The sequence below is a fragment of the Schistocerca piceifrons genome, chromosome 6 (genome assembly GCF_021461385.2).
Source record: "Schistocerca piceifrons isolate TAMUIC-IGC-003096 chromosome 6, iqSchPice1.1, whole genome shotgun sequence".
Taxonomy (NCBI): Eukaryota; Metazoa; Arthropoda; class Insecta; order Orthoptera; family Acrididae; genus Schistocerca; species Schistocerca piceifrons.
The window spans coordinates 301426069-301443545 of record NC_060143.1 but is presented as its reverse complement, the minus strand read 5'-3'; the positions used below and the strand labels follow the sequence as shown (position 1 = coordinate 301443545).

The 17477-nt window shown below is 42.6% G+C and overlaps 1 protein-coding gene across 4 annotated transcripts in view; it reads left to right on the top strand.

Moving 5' to 3' along the window:
• Positions 1–17477, top strand: part of LOC124802859 (DNA mismatch repair protein Mlh1) — a 55130-nt gene that overhangs the window by 31395 nt on the left and 6258 nt on the right. For 2 of the 4 annotated variants that reach the window (XM_047263894.1, XM_047263892.1), the window contains exons 7-10: positions 89–262; positions 343–406; positions 868–1057; positions 4997–5166. In XM_047263894.1, the coding sequence (XP_047119850.1) occupies positions 89–262; positions 343–406; positions 868–1057; positions 4997–5166 (598 nt within the window). The remainder of the gene's footprint in view (positions 1–88; positions 263–342; positions 407–867; positions 1058–4996; positions 5167–17477) is intronic. The other 2 variants (XM_047263893.1, XM_047263895.1) reach the window with 2 other exon arrangements.

The following is a 17477-nucleotide window of genomic DNA, read 5'->3' as shown; positions in this document are numbered from 1 at the left end:
CTAATTAACACTGCTCAAAGTTCACTGAAGTATTTCTTAAAACTAAAAATAATTAAAAAGATGCATTGATTTGTATTGTTTATTTCAGGCGCATATTCCGTCTCACAAGTTTATTGCAATTATGTAAAACAGTAAGAGACAGTGTGAATGAAGAGTACAAGACAGTTTTGAATCAGGCTACATTTGTTGGTTGCATCAATGAACGTTATGCATTAATACAACATGAACTCTCTCTGATGCTTTGTGACACATATTTATTAACGTAAGCTTTTCTTCTCTTTTTTTTATGAATATACAATCTCCATGTAATAAATTTGATTTGACTGTTTGATTTTCTTTCAGTAGGGAACTGCTGTACCAAAAGATCTTACAAGAGTTTGGAAACATGGCATGTTGGGATCTGTCAGTAAGTACAGTTCTTATGTTCCTTAGCTGTGTATGAAAGGTACGACAGCCTTTCTAAACTTGACTTGTTATTAATGTGCAATCAGTTTGATTCCCAGCTCGTCTAACTTGGTATATATTTTTTTTAGATGCTCTTTAATCCGTGCAGACAAATGATGCATTAATTCTTTTGTGGAAGGCCACAGTCCCCTCCTTCACTGTGTGCCAATATGACCATTTATAGAAAAAAAAGATCTATGTTTCTTGTCAGGTTATTGATAACATTTTTGTGCAATGTTTCAACAACTGCTTTAATTGGAAACTTATTTCTAATTATATTTCTTGATTTTTCCATAACTGTGCAGTTGCTCAGTTTTAGTGATATTACTGTCATCAAAATATTGAACACAAACACAATGAAATGGGTTACTCCTTCAGTGAAATCAAGAAAACTAAATTAATTATATTGTTAAAAATTTGCAGGAGAATCCACTTCCACTGCTGGATGTCCTAAAGCTTGGCTTGAATAATGAAAATACTCATGCTGGAGAAATCCAAGAACAGAAAGCCATTGAACTGAAGAATCTTTTAAATGTGAAAGCACCTCTGCTCTATGATTATTATTCAATTAAAATTGATGATGGTTTCATTTTGAGGTTACCAAGAGTTTTAGGTAATCAACTTTTTTAATGTTTTAGTTGATATTCAACTCATTTATGGGCTAATCACATATTAATGTATGATATGCAACAACCTGTGATAAAAGATCAGTAATTCTAAATACACTAATGGAAAAAAATTACAACATCAAAAAATAATTAATGTAGAGTAATGAAATTTCGGTAATACATTTGTCTACTTAACTTAGTGATTAACATGGCAAGATGACGTGTTAATGCAAGTGCGAGAAAAGTCATTGCAAATGTGAAAAAATCACACCATATAGCATAACTTCAAGTGTAGATACAGTGTATCTAGCACGCAGACAGGTTGGTTGCAAGCCTTCAACTGGCCTCCTCCTAACCAACGCAAGGCCATCGCTGGCACTGAGGCAAAACCATCTTTCATCAGAAAACACCAACAGATGTCCACTCTGTCCTCCAGTGAGCCATCACTTCTATAGGCATCTGACTCTGAGCTGTCCTTGAAGTGACCATTTTGTAACAGTTCGTTGTCACTGTGCTGCCAACTGCTGCTTAAATTGCTGCTGCAGATGCAGTGCTATGCACCAGAGCCCCATGGTGAACAGGACAGTCATCCTCCTGTTCTTCTTGTGACCATACATTCTCGTGACCACCTCTGCCAGCAATCACGTACAGTGGCTATATTCCTACCAAGGCTTTCTGCCATATCACAGAAGGAACATCCATCTTCTCGTAACTCTATTACATGACCTGAGTGACGTGTTGATGATGACATCTTTGTTACCCTATTTCTTGACTAATATCAACTCACCACACCCAATCTCAAAGTTAACTAACGCTCACAACAGTTGCAGCATCATTTAAAGCAAGGCCAATTTGTGTCCTCATAGTGGGGCTACTAACGTCATTCTGACGCAACTGGTGTGAAATTTGAATTGACATTGTTTTTCATATGTAGAAACATGCCTACCAGTGTCTCCTCAGTGTTGATATTTTTTTCTGTCAGTGTATTATGCTAGTAGAGAGGTGAAATGTATTCATTTCTTCTCACATTCTCATATGTGATGCTATCAGCATGTGAAAGTGTTTGAAGTATCTGAGAATAATAATTATTAAATGATACTGTTTTGCTCTGAGAAGAAAAACTCATTAAGATGTCTGAAATTGGCACACTTCGAAAATCACATATGATTTATAATTAACCAAAGAAAGTTGTTGAGATATTTTTTTCCTTGTTAGGTAAAACAAGTAGAATTCTTTGCTCTTGGTACAGATAAGCTGTATTTCATTCATGAAAAAATGGCTAATATAATTAAGGTATTAAGAGACTTTTCAGAATTTATGAGAATACACATGGAGTGATGACAGTCCCTCAGAATTATTGGTATCCTTGGGAGAACTGTGCATGATGAAATTGCTCCATTGGGTATGTAAGATTTGTGAGACAAGTAAGATAATTCAAGGAGAAGTGTTAATCCCAGTACCAAAGAAGACAGGTGAAGGATTCACAATTTAGAGACAATAATTCATGAGCACCCAGAGCCCACTTTGTGAACACCTTCCTGCAGGAGGCACTCAAATGAAATATCTGCAGTATCTTCTGACATAAAACTGGTTCAGTAGGCTTGAGACCAGTTGAAATTATTAAAGTGTGTTATCTCAGGAACCTCTTCACTTACTGTCGAAAAGTTGGTCAAGCTTGAACAGCAGCGTCTCAGTCATATTGTGAGCAGCATGCCAAGGAACATCCAAGTACATTACAATGCATAGTTTGAAGCAATCTAGTATTGAATGTTACCCAGCAGCAGATTTCGATTTCGCAGGCATCTTGTTTCGAACAGACAGATATTATTTTGGTTATTCTTTTGGGTTTATTTCAGAATAAAATTCCATTGAATCAGAGTCCACACATATTGGCAAATATACAGACAGTGCAAAACTTGTTATGAGCAGTTTATATTACCATACTGTAATATAGTACCATCCATGGTGTGCATATCACCAGTATAGAAGGAAAGACAGACACTACAGTGAAGAAAATATTCCTACTGTTGTGTAGGAGGCAACTAAAGTGATGCTTCACTAAAAACAGAAACACAAATATAAAGAATCAAATAAATGGAAAAGATGTAAGTAAAATGTGTAGGGTAATGATTTTCATTTTGAAATAAAGTAGTGACTGAATTAACATTGTTGTGGGAAGTATGTGATAAGAGTTGAGCTCTGAGTTCCTGTGAAATATCTCTGAATACCTACTTGAACTGAAATGGGTCTCCCCCCTCTTCCTACCCTGTTTCCCTTCCGTACCTCTGTCCACCTGCCTAAAAAACCACTTGTAGACACTCACATGCATAGAATTTGCTTCTCTTCCTGGTGTTGCTTACCATTTTCTGTTTCACTTGTTTATTTGTTTGTATCATTCTTCTGACCGTCTGATGCAGAACGACACAACTTCTTCTCTCTTATGCCAGCCTTTTCTTCTCAGAGTAGCACTTGCATCCAATTTCCTCAATTATTTGTTGGATGTATTGGAATCTCTGTCTTCCCTTAAAGTTTTTCCACGTTATGGCTTCTTTTCATATGGTAGAAGCTATTCTCTGATGATTTAACACATGTCCTATCATCCTATTCATTTTGCTTACTGGTCAGTGTTTTCTGCATATTATGTTCCTTGCTGTTTCTGTGAAGGAACTCCTGATTTCGTATGTATCAGTGCACTTAATCTCCAGCTTAGCTCTATCAGCACACCTCAAACAATGCGATTCTCTTTCTTTGTGGTTTTCCCACTCCGTGAATATTTTCCATACTGTACATTCCCAGAAATTTCTTCAAGGTCTGTGTTTGTTACTAGAAGACTTCTTTTAGTGAGAATATCCTCTCTGCCTGTGTTGGTCAGCTTCCTATACCCTATTTGCTCCAGCCATCATGTGTTAGTTTGCTGCCAAGGTGGCAGAATTTCTTCACTTCATTTACAGTAAATCGGTATCTATACTTCACAGTCAACCTTACAGTGTCTGGCAGAGGGTATTTTTGGTACAATTAGGTTCCCTCCCCCAAATCCTTTTCCATTCACATTTGGTGCATGTGAGAAATGATTGATGTTAAAGCTCTGTATGACAAATTTCTCTAATTTTCTAATCTTAATCATTTTGCAAGATTTATGTGAGAGGAAGAAGTATGTTGTTGACTGTTCTTGGAATGTAAGCTCTTGAAATTTCAACACTAAACTCTCTGTGATGAATATTATCTCAAATGCAGCATGCGCCACTAGAGTTTGTTGAACACCTCCATAATGCTTTTCTGCTGACCAAACAATCCCATAACGAAATGTGCTGATCCTTGTTTATTTAATCTTTCCATATTCTGGGTTCACTATACTTTCCTTTCCTTTCCATTCCATTCAACACCTCCTGTAATTCTTTCTCACTTTCACCGAGGATAGCGGTGTCATTAGTGTATCATATTACTGACATCCTTTTGACTTCAATTTTAATTCCACTCCTGAACCTTCCTTTTATTTTCAGCATTGCTACTTAGATGTACAGGTTGAACAGTATGGGAGGAATACTGCATCTTTGATTTACATCCTTTTTAATCCAAAAACATAATTTGTGGTGTTCCAGTCTTATTGCTCCCACTTTGTTCTTGTACATATTGTGTATTATCCATCTTTCCCTGTATGTTACATCTGATTTTATGAAAATTTTGAACATTTTGCACCATTTGACATCGTCAAACACTTGTTTCAGGTCATCAGATCATATGGTGTTACGATTTTTCTTTAGATTTGCTTTCGTTATTAAGCACAGTTTAAGAACTACCTCTTCGTGCCTCTACCTTTCCTATCTCCATCAAAAATTTTCTTGTAGGCTGAGTGACTCATGTGTGAGAAGATTCACATTATAAATGCCACAAACCCTATTAAAAAATCAGCTGTATTAGAGCTATGAAAAACTTAATTTTTTCAGGAGAACTAAAGCCTAACATTGGGTACATACCAAAGTTTTTTGTCCAACTTGCCACTGCTGTTGTTTGGACAGAAGAGAAGCCGTGTCTCCACACCATAGCCCGAGAGCTGGCTGACTTCTATGCATCTGACTTTTATTTAGCAACAGGGAACCAGTTCCATCCATTTCGAGTGAGTATAATAACTGCATTACTATTTAACTGCTAATTCTGGTATTTGGCTCTGTGAAAGTTAAATGCCCACCACAGGAAGTGGACATAGGTGGCTATTAGAGAGTATAGTATCACTGCAGCACTTTGATCAGATTGAGAGCATGCCATCTGTCTCGCTACTTTAATGTGTCAATAAATAGCGTTCCTTGCAGCTGATATAAGTACAGCCACACAGTCAGTCTGTTCTGTACTCGCTTCTGATATTGCCAGGTACTATCATCGCTGTGCTGTTGAGTGTTCAATAACAACCTTGCTTGGGACTTGGTTCTCCTTTCCAGTCACCTTTGGATTGGGTCTCTCTTTGTTCTTGGTCTGTTGACATTGTTGGGGCAAAAGTCTCTCTTTGTGCCACATTGTTGCATAGGTTGTTTGAGCTTGTGTTAGTCTGTATCCTGTCTGTTGTCGCAGTCAGTTGTGTTTAGCTTGACTACTGCTTGGTATTGTGTTCTCTTCTGCATGTGGCCCTTTCACTTTGCGGCTTCACCTGTTTCTCTCCTGGGTTCCAATGTGTACACTGATATCTTTCTAAATGCAGATACAGCACTGGTGACAAGGAAAAAGGAAAGTTTCCAGAATGAGATTTTCACTCTGCAGCGGAGTGTGCATTGATATGAAACTTCCTGGCAGATTAAAACTGTGTGCCAGACCAAGACTCGAACTCGGGACCTTTGCCTTTCGCGGGCAAGTGCTCTACTAACTGAGCTACCCAAGCACAACTCATGCCCCGTCCTCACAGCTCCACTTGTGCCAGGCTGTGGCTAAGCCATGTCTCCGCAATATCCTTTCTTTCAGGAGTGCTACTTGTGCAAGGTTCGCAGAAGAGCTTCTGTAAAGTTTGGAAGGTAGGAGACTAGGTACTGCAGAAGTGGAGCTATGAGGACGGAGCGTGAGTCGTGCTTAGGTAGCTCAGTTGGTAGAGCACTAGCCGCAAAAGGCAAAGGTCCCAAGTTCGAGTCTCGGTCTGGCACACAGTTTTAATCTACCAGGAAGTTTCAAAAAAGAAAGTGTTTGTTAGCATGGACACTAAAATGGTTTGCCTACTGGAGCAACAACAACAGCTAATGGAACAGCAGCAACTGCAGATAGATTTGTTACAAAAGTCACTTCAGCTTGAGGTGGACTAACTCCAACCTCATGACACCACTTTGCTCCAGGCCTGAGAACCCCCTGCTGTCAATGCCCCCATACTTCATTTCCACCTTTCAGTGATGCTACGGGGTGTGGCTTAAACAACATTTCACAATGTTTCAAGTCATGGGTGATTCATTGCAGTGATTGTTATTTCTGTCATGGATAGCACCTCAGACTTTTCTTCTGTCCAAAAATTGGCACCTCAGTCTGACTCCATCGCTTTCTTCTTTCAGGATATATGTATTCTGTTGACTAATTATTGTTGCTGCAGATAATATGAGGTTGCTTCCAGGCTCGAGTTTCACCAGTACTGTAAACAGCCTATTTAATCGTACTACTCCTGGGTCACTGACTAGCAAGGTCTCAGCTGCAAATGCGATACCACTTGTGCCAGTAAAGGCTGGAAGGCTTTGTACACCGACTTCTTGATTTGTAAAGTGGTCTAGTGGCACCTGACTTGGGGGTCCTCACAGTTACATTGAAACTGAATTACCCATTATTCGAAGACATCTTGCACATTGCACACTTGTTGAAAATTGCGCAGGCTGCTAATGAACAACTCATGGTGAGGCCACAAGATGCAGCAGTTAATGCACCACCATACATTCCACCCTCACACTGCATGTGTCGGACGACCCCCATGTTATAGCACTGTTGTGATTCAGCATTTGTGAAGTCTCTATGGTGTGCAAGTCTGCTATCACCCCTTGCCAATAGTCATGTGAGCTGCCCCTTCATGCCTGCAGTATTTTACCACAAACTGTCCAGATCACTGGGGATCCTGAACACACTGAAGCAAAGAGGGGCATCTCCTATCAGTGTGTTGAAGCTCTGCAACTCGCCTCCATCCCGCGCCACGAGTGCACCAGTACACTGTGCATGCACTGCAGTTGGTAGTCCCTCTGGGTGATCCTTTCACGCCAGAAATTATTTCTCATGTTCCACTTTTATCACCAGGATGACTGTTTCCAGGTGGATACTGGTGCCACCATTTCTGTGATAAATCAGGCATTGAATTCACAACTGGGCTCACATTAATAGTTCCACCTTCATGACATTTGGTGGCCTAAGAGGACACTTGTATTTATCTACGTGAGCAGTTCTTGATCTCTGCAGCACACAAATGCGTTACGTGGCTCATTACATCATTTGTTGTCAACCACATATCTGCTACAATCATTTTTGTCCTTGATGCCTTACATTGTTTAGGTTTTGTATTTCTGATGAAGTCAAGGTCTAATCAACCGTAATCTCTTTCCAGGAAGTGGATGATCTCTACACAGAATCTTCATCTATATGTCAGCTGGATTTGGGCGTGCCTCAGACTTTAAGGTGCACATCACCCTTTGGCCAGACACCACCCTTTGTTTTTACTGTGCCAGACCAATTTTTGTTACCGTATGTGCTGCTGTGAGGCAGACGCCAGATCGTCTCCAGGCTGCTGATGTTATAGAATTAGTGAAATCTAGCAGATATGCCACTCCACCAGTCATCATCAGGAAGCCCAATGGTTCTGTCTGATTGTGTGGCGATTTCAGGGCTACTATCAATACCCAATTGCAGGTGGGAACTTATGCTGTTCCCTGTCCGGAAGACCTTGTCACAAACTTGTTTGAAGAACTATTACTCAAAGATCGATGTCACCGATGCTGACATGCAGCTACCCATAATGAGGAATTCCAGATTGTCATCATCATTATCATTAATAATACGCCTTTTGGATTATGTAAGTACAAGCGGATCCCATTTTGCCTCACCTCTGTCCCTGCAGTTTTCCAAAGATGCAGCATATTTCGGCTTGCATCCGATTGTTACAGGACCCTCCTGCTAGGAGCATTTGTAAAACCTCAGCATCCTTTTTATGAGCCAGTGGGAAGCTGGCTTGCACTGATGTTTGTAGAATGCAGGATTTTTCAACCAGAAGTGGAGTATTTGGGGCTCACTAAAGAGGGAATCATGCCCACTGATCAGAATGTTGCTACGATAGATTCCTTTCCCCACCCAATGAACTTACCTGTATTACAGGTGTTTTTGAGTAAAATCAACCGTTATTCTAAATTACTATCCTCCAGGGGCCACACTGCATGATCCGTCAATCAGCTGCATACAAAGTATTTGCCTTACAACTGGGCCCCTGCCAGTGACCAGGCTTTTCACAATTGAAGACCATGCTGAAATCTGCTCCTTGCCTCAGGCCATTCTCTCCTGGTCAGCAGTTGGTTGTGGCAGCCGACACATTCGCCTGTGGCATTGGAGCAGTCTTGGCACACAAGGTATGCATATGCATCAAAGACATTGGCCCCTGCATAGCAAAACAATTTTAAGATTGAAAAGGAGGCATTGGTGAAAGTGATTGCTGTTAAAACATTTCATGTCTACCTTTTTGAGATGAAGTTCTCTCATAATTACAAAAATAAAACGATGGAAAATCGAGGATGGAATGTAACAATCTTATGAAAAGGAAAGTTGTTACTTACCATATAGCAGAGATGCTGAGTCACAATAAGAACAACAAAAGACTGCCACAAATAAGATTTCAACCATCCAGACCTTCACTGAAAATATACCCTCCCCCCCTGCCCCCCCCCCCCCCCCACACACACACATGCAACTGGTGCACACATGACTGCACTCTCTGACCACACTGCGAGCAGCAGCACCAGGGTATGATGGGAGTGATGACTGGGTGGGTGCAAGGAGGAGGCTGGGGGTGGGGAGGGGGACGGATAGTAATGTAGGGGTGGACGACAGTGAAGTGCTGCTGGGTAGCATGCAGGGACGAGGTGGAGAAAGGGTAGGGTAGCTATGTGCAGTCTGGAGATTAGATGGAGGGCAGGGGGGAGGTGGCGGAAGGTGGGGGGGGGGGGGGTAGAAGAAAAGGAGAGAAGATAGAAGTAAAATGACTGGATGTGATGGTGGAGTGAGGTCTGTGTAGTGCTGCAATTGGAACAGGGAAGGGGCTGGATGGGTGAGGACAAAGACTAACGAACGTTGAGGCCAGGAGAGTTAAAGGAATGTAGCATATACTGCAGGGAAAGTTCCCACCTGCGCAATTCAGAAAAGCTGGTATTGGTGGGAAGGGTCCATATGGCACAGGCTGTGAAGCAGTCATTGAAATTAAGGATGTCGTGATGGGCAGCATGCTCAGCAACAGAGTGATCTGCATCTGCTTGTTTGCCTCAGTTTGTCAGTGGCCATTCATGTGGACTGACAGCTTGTTAGTTGTCACATGAGTGATTTCACAGGTAGCCCAACCTTTGATGGGATAGATGATGTTTGTGACTGGAGTAGTGTGTGTTGTGGTGGAATGATGTGGGGGACAGGTCTTGCATCTAGACCTATTACAGGGATGTGAGCCATGAGGTAAGGGTTCGGAGCAGGTGTTCTGCAGGGATGGCCGAGTATATTGTGTAGGTTCGGTGGACAGCGGAACACCACTGTGGGAGAGGTGGGAAGGATAGGGGGCAGGACATTTTTTGTTTCAGGGCATGATTAGAGGTAGTCGAAACCCTGGCGGAGAATGTAATTCAGTTGGTCCAGCCCTGGGTGGTACTGAGTTATGAGGGGAATGCTCCTCTGTGGCTGGATGGTGGCACTTTGGGTGATGGGAGACGAAAGATAAGGCACTGAAAATTTGTTTTTGTACAAGATTGGAAAGATAATTACAGTCTGTGAAGGCTTCAGAGAGACCCTCGGTATACTTCGAGAGGGACTTCTCGTCACTGCAGATGCGACAATCACATATGGCTAGGCTGTATGGAAGGTACTTCTTGCTATGGAACGGTTGACAGCTGTCGAATTGGACGTATTGCTGGTGGTTAGTAAGTTTGATATGGATAGAGATACTGATGTATCCATCTTTGAGGAGGAGGTCAGCATCTAGAAAAGTGGCTTGTTTGGTTGAGTAGGACCAGGAGAGGCAATGGGGGAGAAGCTGTTGAGGTTCTGGAGGAATGTGGATAGAGTGTTCTCATCCTCAGTGCAGATTGCAAAGATGTCATCAGTGAATTTGAACCAGATGAGGGGTGTAGGATTCTGGGTGTTTAGGAAGGATTCCTCTAGATAGCCCATGAGTAGGTTGGCATAGAATGGCGACACACAGGTACCCATAGCCATACCCCAGATTTGTTTGTAGGTAATGCCTTCAGAAGGAGATGTAATTGTGGGTGGCCATCTCAAAAAAACTTTCCACCTTGCTCACTTCCTACTTCTGCCTTGGAGTACCACTGTCTACCACCCTTACAACAACCTCTAAATCTCTCCCACGTCCCCTCATAGCTGACAAACCCTGTCTCGCTGACCTGTACCCCACCCTCCTAAACTCCCTCCCACCAACACATGGAATCCAGGACCTAAACAGACCCGAAACACAGTCATGACCCTTTCTTCCAGAAGCCTTAGCCCCACAGAAATATCGGTCCTTTCCAAATGACTCACATTTTGCACCACTCACAAATTCAATCATGCAGGGCTTGTTAAAGACCTTCTCGCCTTCTCCCAGCCTCTACAGTGGGAACACTTTTCCACCACCAACCCTGCCAACCAGACTCAATCAGAGACCAATGTTGAACCCTGCCTAACTCAGTTCACTCCTCCATCCAACCATGATCCACCCCCACTGCCCCCAAATCACCCCCTGTTAACTTTCCAGTATTTCTTAACCTCGAACCTTGCCTCACCATCACTCCCCAACTCCCCCAACATGCAAGCTGACCTTACATCCACAGAAAGAACTTCAGTCCACTATCTAAAAACAGATCCCAACCTTATAATCCTACTTGCAGACAAAGGTTCTACCACTGTAGGCCCATCTCAGAACTTTTCCCCAGAATCCATCTCTCTGCTCACCCCTACCACTCCCCGCACTAGTACCTTCTACATGCTTCCTAAAGTCCATAAACACAACCACCCAGGACACCCCATTGTGGCTGGTTACCGTGCCTCCACTGAGAGAATCTCTGCTCTCATAGACCAACACCTTCAGCCTACTACCTGGAACCTACCTACCTATATAGAAAATACCAACTATTTCCTCCAACAACTCTCCACAGTTCCTGTCCCTTTACCACACAGTGCCTTGCTCATCACTAATGATGCCACCTCCCTTTACACTAACATCCCTAATTCCCAAGGCATCACTACTGTTGAACACTATCTTTCCCAAGACCCAACAGATTCCAAACCAACAACCTCCTTCATACTCACCATTACCAACTATACCTCCACCCACAATTACCTCTCCTTTGAAGGAATTACCTAGAAACAAATCTGAGGCAGAACTATTGGCACCCACATGGCACCCTCTCATGCCAACCTGTTCATGAGCCATCTACAGGAATCCTTCCTAGACACTCATAATCCTAAATCCCTCATCTAGTTCAGATTCACTGATGACATCTTCGCGATCTGGATCGAGGATGAGGACCCCCTATCCACATACCTCCAGAAGATGGATACATCAGTACCTCTGTCCATATCAAACCTACTAACCAGCAGCAATACCTCCACTTCGACAGCTGCCGCCCATTCAATACCAAGAAGTCCCTTCCATACAGCCTAGCCACCCGTGATTGTTACGTCTGTAGTGATGAGCAGTCACTCTCGAAACATACCGAGGGTCTCACTGAAATCTTCACAGATGGTAATTGTCTTCCCAATCTTATACAAAAAAAGTCTCTCGTGCCGTATCTTTCCAGTCTCCCACCATCTCCCAAAGTCTCACCATCCGGCCACAGAGGAGCATTCCCCTCATAATTCAGTACCACACAGGACTGGGGCAACTGAATTACTACCTCTTGTCGTGCCCTGAAATGGGAAATGTGCTGCCCACTACCCTTCCCAGCTTGCCCACAGTGGTGTTCCCTCATCCACCAAACCTACACAACATACTCGACCATCCCTACACAACCCCTGCTTCCAACCCTTACCTCATGGCTCATAGCCCTGTAATAGACCTAGATGCAAGATCTGTCCCATACATCCTCCCACCACCACCACCACCTCCTCCAGTCTGGTCACAAACATCACCAATTCAATCAGAGACTGGGCTACCTGTGAAATAAGTCATGTGATCTGCAAGCTAAGCTGCAACTACTGTGCTGCATTCTGTGTGGCCATGACAACTGACAGGCTGTCTGTCCACACAAATGGCCACCGACAAACTGTGGCCAAGAAACAAGTGGACCACCCTGTTGCAGAGCATGCTGTCCACCACGACATCCTTCATTTCAATGACTGATTCACAGCCTGTGCCATTTGGATCCTTCCCACCAACACCAGCTTTTCTGAATTGCACAGGCAGGAACTTTCTCAGCTATGTATCCTACATTCCCGTAGCCCTTCTGACCTCAACCTTTTCTAGTCATTGTCCTCACCCTTCCAGCCCCTTCCCTGTTCCCAATCCAGCGCTGCACAGACCTCATTCTAACATCACATCCAGTCTCTCTACTTCTCTCTTTTTCCACTACCCCTGCCCCCCCTCCCACCTCTCCTATGCCCTCCATCTAACCTCTCAACTGCACATAGCTACCGTACCCTCCTCTCTCCACCTCATCCTTGCATGTTCCCCAGTTACACTTTACTGTCCTCCACCCCTACACTACTATCCCTCGCCCTCCCCACCCAAGCCTCGTCCTTACTCCTATCACACCCTGGTTCTGCTGCTCGCAGTGTGGCTTCAGTTGCCAGAGACTGCAGTCGTGTGTGTGTGTGTGTGTGTGTGTGTGTGTGTGTGTGTGTGTCTGTCTGTCTGTCTCTCTTAATTATGGATGACAAACAATTGGTGGCATTATTCATGCCACGTTCCAGCCTCCAGGAGCAGACAGCCCAGTGCCTCCAGTGCTGGGCATTGTTCCTGAGTGCATACAATTATACCATTCCATATAAGCCTACTACACAGCATTCCAATGCTGAAGTGTTCACATCTACCCGCTGGCCTGGACTCTGATTTTGACCACCGAGATATCTTCTGCTTCCACACTGATATGAAGTGTCAACATATGTTCGGTGGTTTCCCAATTACAGCCATTTGTGTTTCTTCCATCTTGCAGCAAGCCTTCCGCTGAGTGACCCATGGCTGGCCAACTTACCTCGCCTGCCAGAAGAATACTTCTCATAGGTTCTCAGTTGTAGATGGTGCCATTCTTTTGGACTGTGAGATTGACACACATTGGGCAGTCATTCCAGAGAATAGAGCCAGCAGGTGTTGAGGTTGCTGCACAGGGAACATTGGGGGGGGGGGGGGCGAGGGGAGGGGGCATCTTGCATGAAGAGTTAGCTCGCCGACATGTGTACTGACTGGGGAACAGTGGTGACATCAAAAGGATGGTCTGCCTGCCAACCTACAATCTCTCACCCCCCCCTTACCTCCCCCCCCCCCCCCCCCCGGAAATGCATCCTTCTTGATTTTTCAAGCATGTTTTTGAGATCAATGTGGTTGCTCATCATGGATGCTTACTCAAAGTACACATATGTTATCTGTATGCTGTCCACCACAATTGACGCCCAGGTTTCAGACACTGATGGGTTGCCTTGCACGTTGCTCTCCAACAATGGATGGCAATTCAGAAAATGCTCTTTCAGATAATTCTGTGAGGCCAATGACCTACAAAACATATTAGCAGCCCTCAGTTCCATCCTTCCTCACATGGTAAAGTGGAACATCTCATTCAAACTTTTAAGCAGCTTATACAAAAAGCTGTTTAATCCTATGCCACTATGTCATTCTGCCCTGTTTTTGAGCACTTATCGAATCACACCAATTGACAGTCATAGACTTGCCAAGCTTCCTCACACCTGGCAACTGCTGGACCCTGCTTCATCTTTAGACACCACCCTCTTCAGAGCCCCACTCCTGTCCCTCCCAGCATTACCTGCCTGCCACAGCTACATGATCCCGCTCCTATGGGAGTACTGTAGTTTGGATGCCAGAAATAGTATAGGAGACCCACAGGCAGTGTTTTACTTTGATCCAAACACAGAAGGGCTTGAGTGCTGCCACCACAATCTCCTCTGGCCTTGAATGCAAGCACTGCATCTCCCACAATTTCCTCCACTTCTTCCTGATGACAGTGTAACGCTGCAGCTGGCGTCCCTGGTGGCCTCCTAGGAATCTCCACTGTTGCACCAGCAGTACCTTCTGTATCAAGTGGATCAGGGGAACTTTGTGGCATTCCTATTGCCAGTGATATCCCGATGGATGCTGTCAGACACCCTGCCTTCCTGCAGCTTGCACTCGTATGGCCCGGATCTTTGACGGTGTCGTCATTCCTCCCCAGGGTGTTCCCGCCCTTACATGCCTGTTCCTGGGGGGAGGGATCTGGTGTCAGGTTCTGCAGAAGTTGAATGTCTGGTAGAGGAAATGCACCTAGATGGCCATTAGAGGGCATAGTATTGCCACTGCACTGCACTGCACTGCACTACACTACACTGCACTCACACAGCGAGTGCACCACTCGTCTCGCCACTTGAATGTGCCAGCTAATAGTGTTCCTTGCAGCTAGGATAAATACTGCCACCCAGCAAACGACCAGTTCATTCTTTACATGCATCTGATATTGTCAGTTACTGCCATTTCTGTACAATGGAATTATTTGATATTTTCCTTTCTCTTGACATTACATTCTGTAATGATATGATGGAACTGCAGTGGGACTGTAAGTGATGGCCACAAAGGTGAAAGTTGTAAAAGATCTTGAGTCGTTGTTCTCTACTTTTCTTTGTATCCCCAAAAAAATAGTATGGTTCTCCTGCAATGAGTCTGTGGGCTTGGAGATTTTTTAATATGTTTTTTTTTTGTGGCGTATTAATATGTAGGTGCTGTTTCCATTTGTTTTTGGTCTCAGAATTTTTTGAAGAACCATCCTCTCTTTTTTGTGATACTTTTTTGTTTATTGTCATTGAGTTGTTGTTAGTGTCTTTGCAGAGTTGTTATACTGACCTTTCTGGTTCTTGTATCCTTTGTGTCTGTTTTACAAATTACTTCTCCAGTGTACTGAATTTTTGGAGTTAATTTATTATACCCATAAAGGCTGAAATTTTGGCTGTAGTGAAAATATAGGACAGTAGGATTTCATGGAGGTAGGTATAGAAGTGCAGCTTGACTGCCTGGTTCAGCACTTCCGTCATAACAGCCGGGTGTGTTCGAGAACATTTTATGTACATTTTGCCTCAAATTTTGGCACTTTTGCAATAGATATTTTTGAGTAATGTAATTACAGCACACAACATAAAGAGTAAAAATATTTTGTTTGAATCCATGTTAGTCTTTTTTGGTTACTTGTTTTACTTGCCATGGTTCCTAGCAAGTTGTACTACTAAAATAATCGGCAAAATATTCTGTTACAGCAGAACCATTAAATAGTCAAATTTTATTTTGGTGGTTTTTTGAAGTCCAAAACAGCAAAAATGATCGTTTTTCTTTAATTTAAACATCCCTGACCAGGTTAAGAAGGCAATACCCAGTATTTTTAAACAGTCTGTCACTTCTTCCATTTAACAGCACTTAATATATAAAGTCTTTGAAAATCAGACAATGGAAAATCCAGGATGGAATCAATATTATGAGAAAGAAAGTTGCTAACACACACACACACACACACACACACACCTGCAGTCTCAGGTGACTGAGAAAGCTTTAAGTGTGAAAGTATTTTAAAAACTTGACTTAGGAAGTGCAAGGAGTTTCCAGAAACACTCCATGCTTATGAGAGTCTGTAACTGAGAAGAGCTTTTTCAGTTGTTTGCGTAAGCATTCCTGTTTTAATATACTTTCATTTTATGAGTTGTCTGTCTGACATCTTATCTTCTACAGTTACATGTGGAAACACTATATCTTTTCCCACATTCCATGGGGGAGATAAAACTGTCTACTTTTAACTAACTTGCTGATATCTGATTTTCATATTATGTCACTTCATCACACACTTTGAAATATAAACTAATATCTGCCATTACAAATTTGCAGTTAGTATCATCAAAAACAGTTCTAAGATGAAAAACTGAGAACTGCATTTTCTATAACAAAATCTTTTTACGTATATACTGTCCACTGCTGAAATGCTACCAGGAAAATTCATTTTTTCTTCATATTCATTAGCTGTTGCAAGTAGGAGCTGTAAGAGGTGCCATAAAAATAGTGAGAAATATTTTACTGCACATTTTCAACACTTGTCTCACAATGGAAATACATAGCTTTGTGATATATGAAATGCAATTGACAGATGTAGGTACATTTCTCTGGTTAGTAAGCATCAGAATGTTTGTGTATTTCCATGTCAGAATTGGGCAATACTAATGAAGAATAAAGGTGTAAAGATAATAAATTTAACAGACCTGAAAATTAAGGAAATGGTTATCTCAAAAGGTTTACTTGTTCTGAAACTTGCCCAGAGAGTAAAAGTAGGAAAAAAATTGTAGTGATATTTTCAGAAAGAAGGTAATCAATATATCATAAGAAGCATGTAAGATGGAAAACCAAAAAACAAACAGCCAGAGACTCTGGTCGTTTGTGTGTGTGTGTGGTGGCCATGTCCATGTCCCATGAAGGACTTTTAGACCAAAAACTTACTTGTTCTACAGTCTTTTTGTTGTGCCTATCTGTGACTCAGCATCTCCACTATATGATGAGTAGTAATCTATCCTCTTCATAATATTGTCATCATTCCATCCTGGATTCTCCCATTGTTGGACTGAAACAAACAAGTTACTTATATCATTTGATTGATTGAAAGGTTTGATGTTGTTGTCTGGCATTGAACAGTATTTGTAGATTTCCTCATCTAAATACATATTTTACCATAGACAACAGCACACATGAAAACATTAGGAGTTATGCCTACATTTGTCTTCATGCACTTTTGCGTTAGACATTAGGTTAGTGATTAATTAGTGGAAAGTAGCCCAATGATATATGAGAACAGGGGATATGGTAACTGAAGTCCCTCACAGTGACAGGATGTCATTAAAGGGCACCCTGCATCAACACTTCACTTCATTTATGAATCTGGTAACTGTGACTAGTCTCAAAATATGATAGTGAGAAGCCACATTCATTGTCCATTACAACACTGCGTCATCATTTTATTGCCCTGTCTCTTTACGCTTACTTATTCATGTTTCAGAGGCTGCTGCTCTACAGCC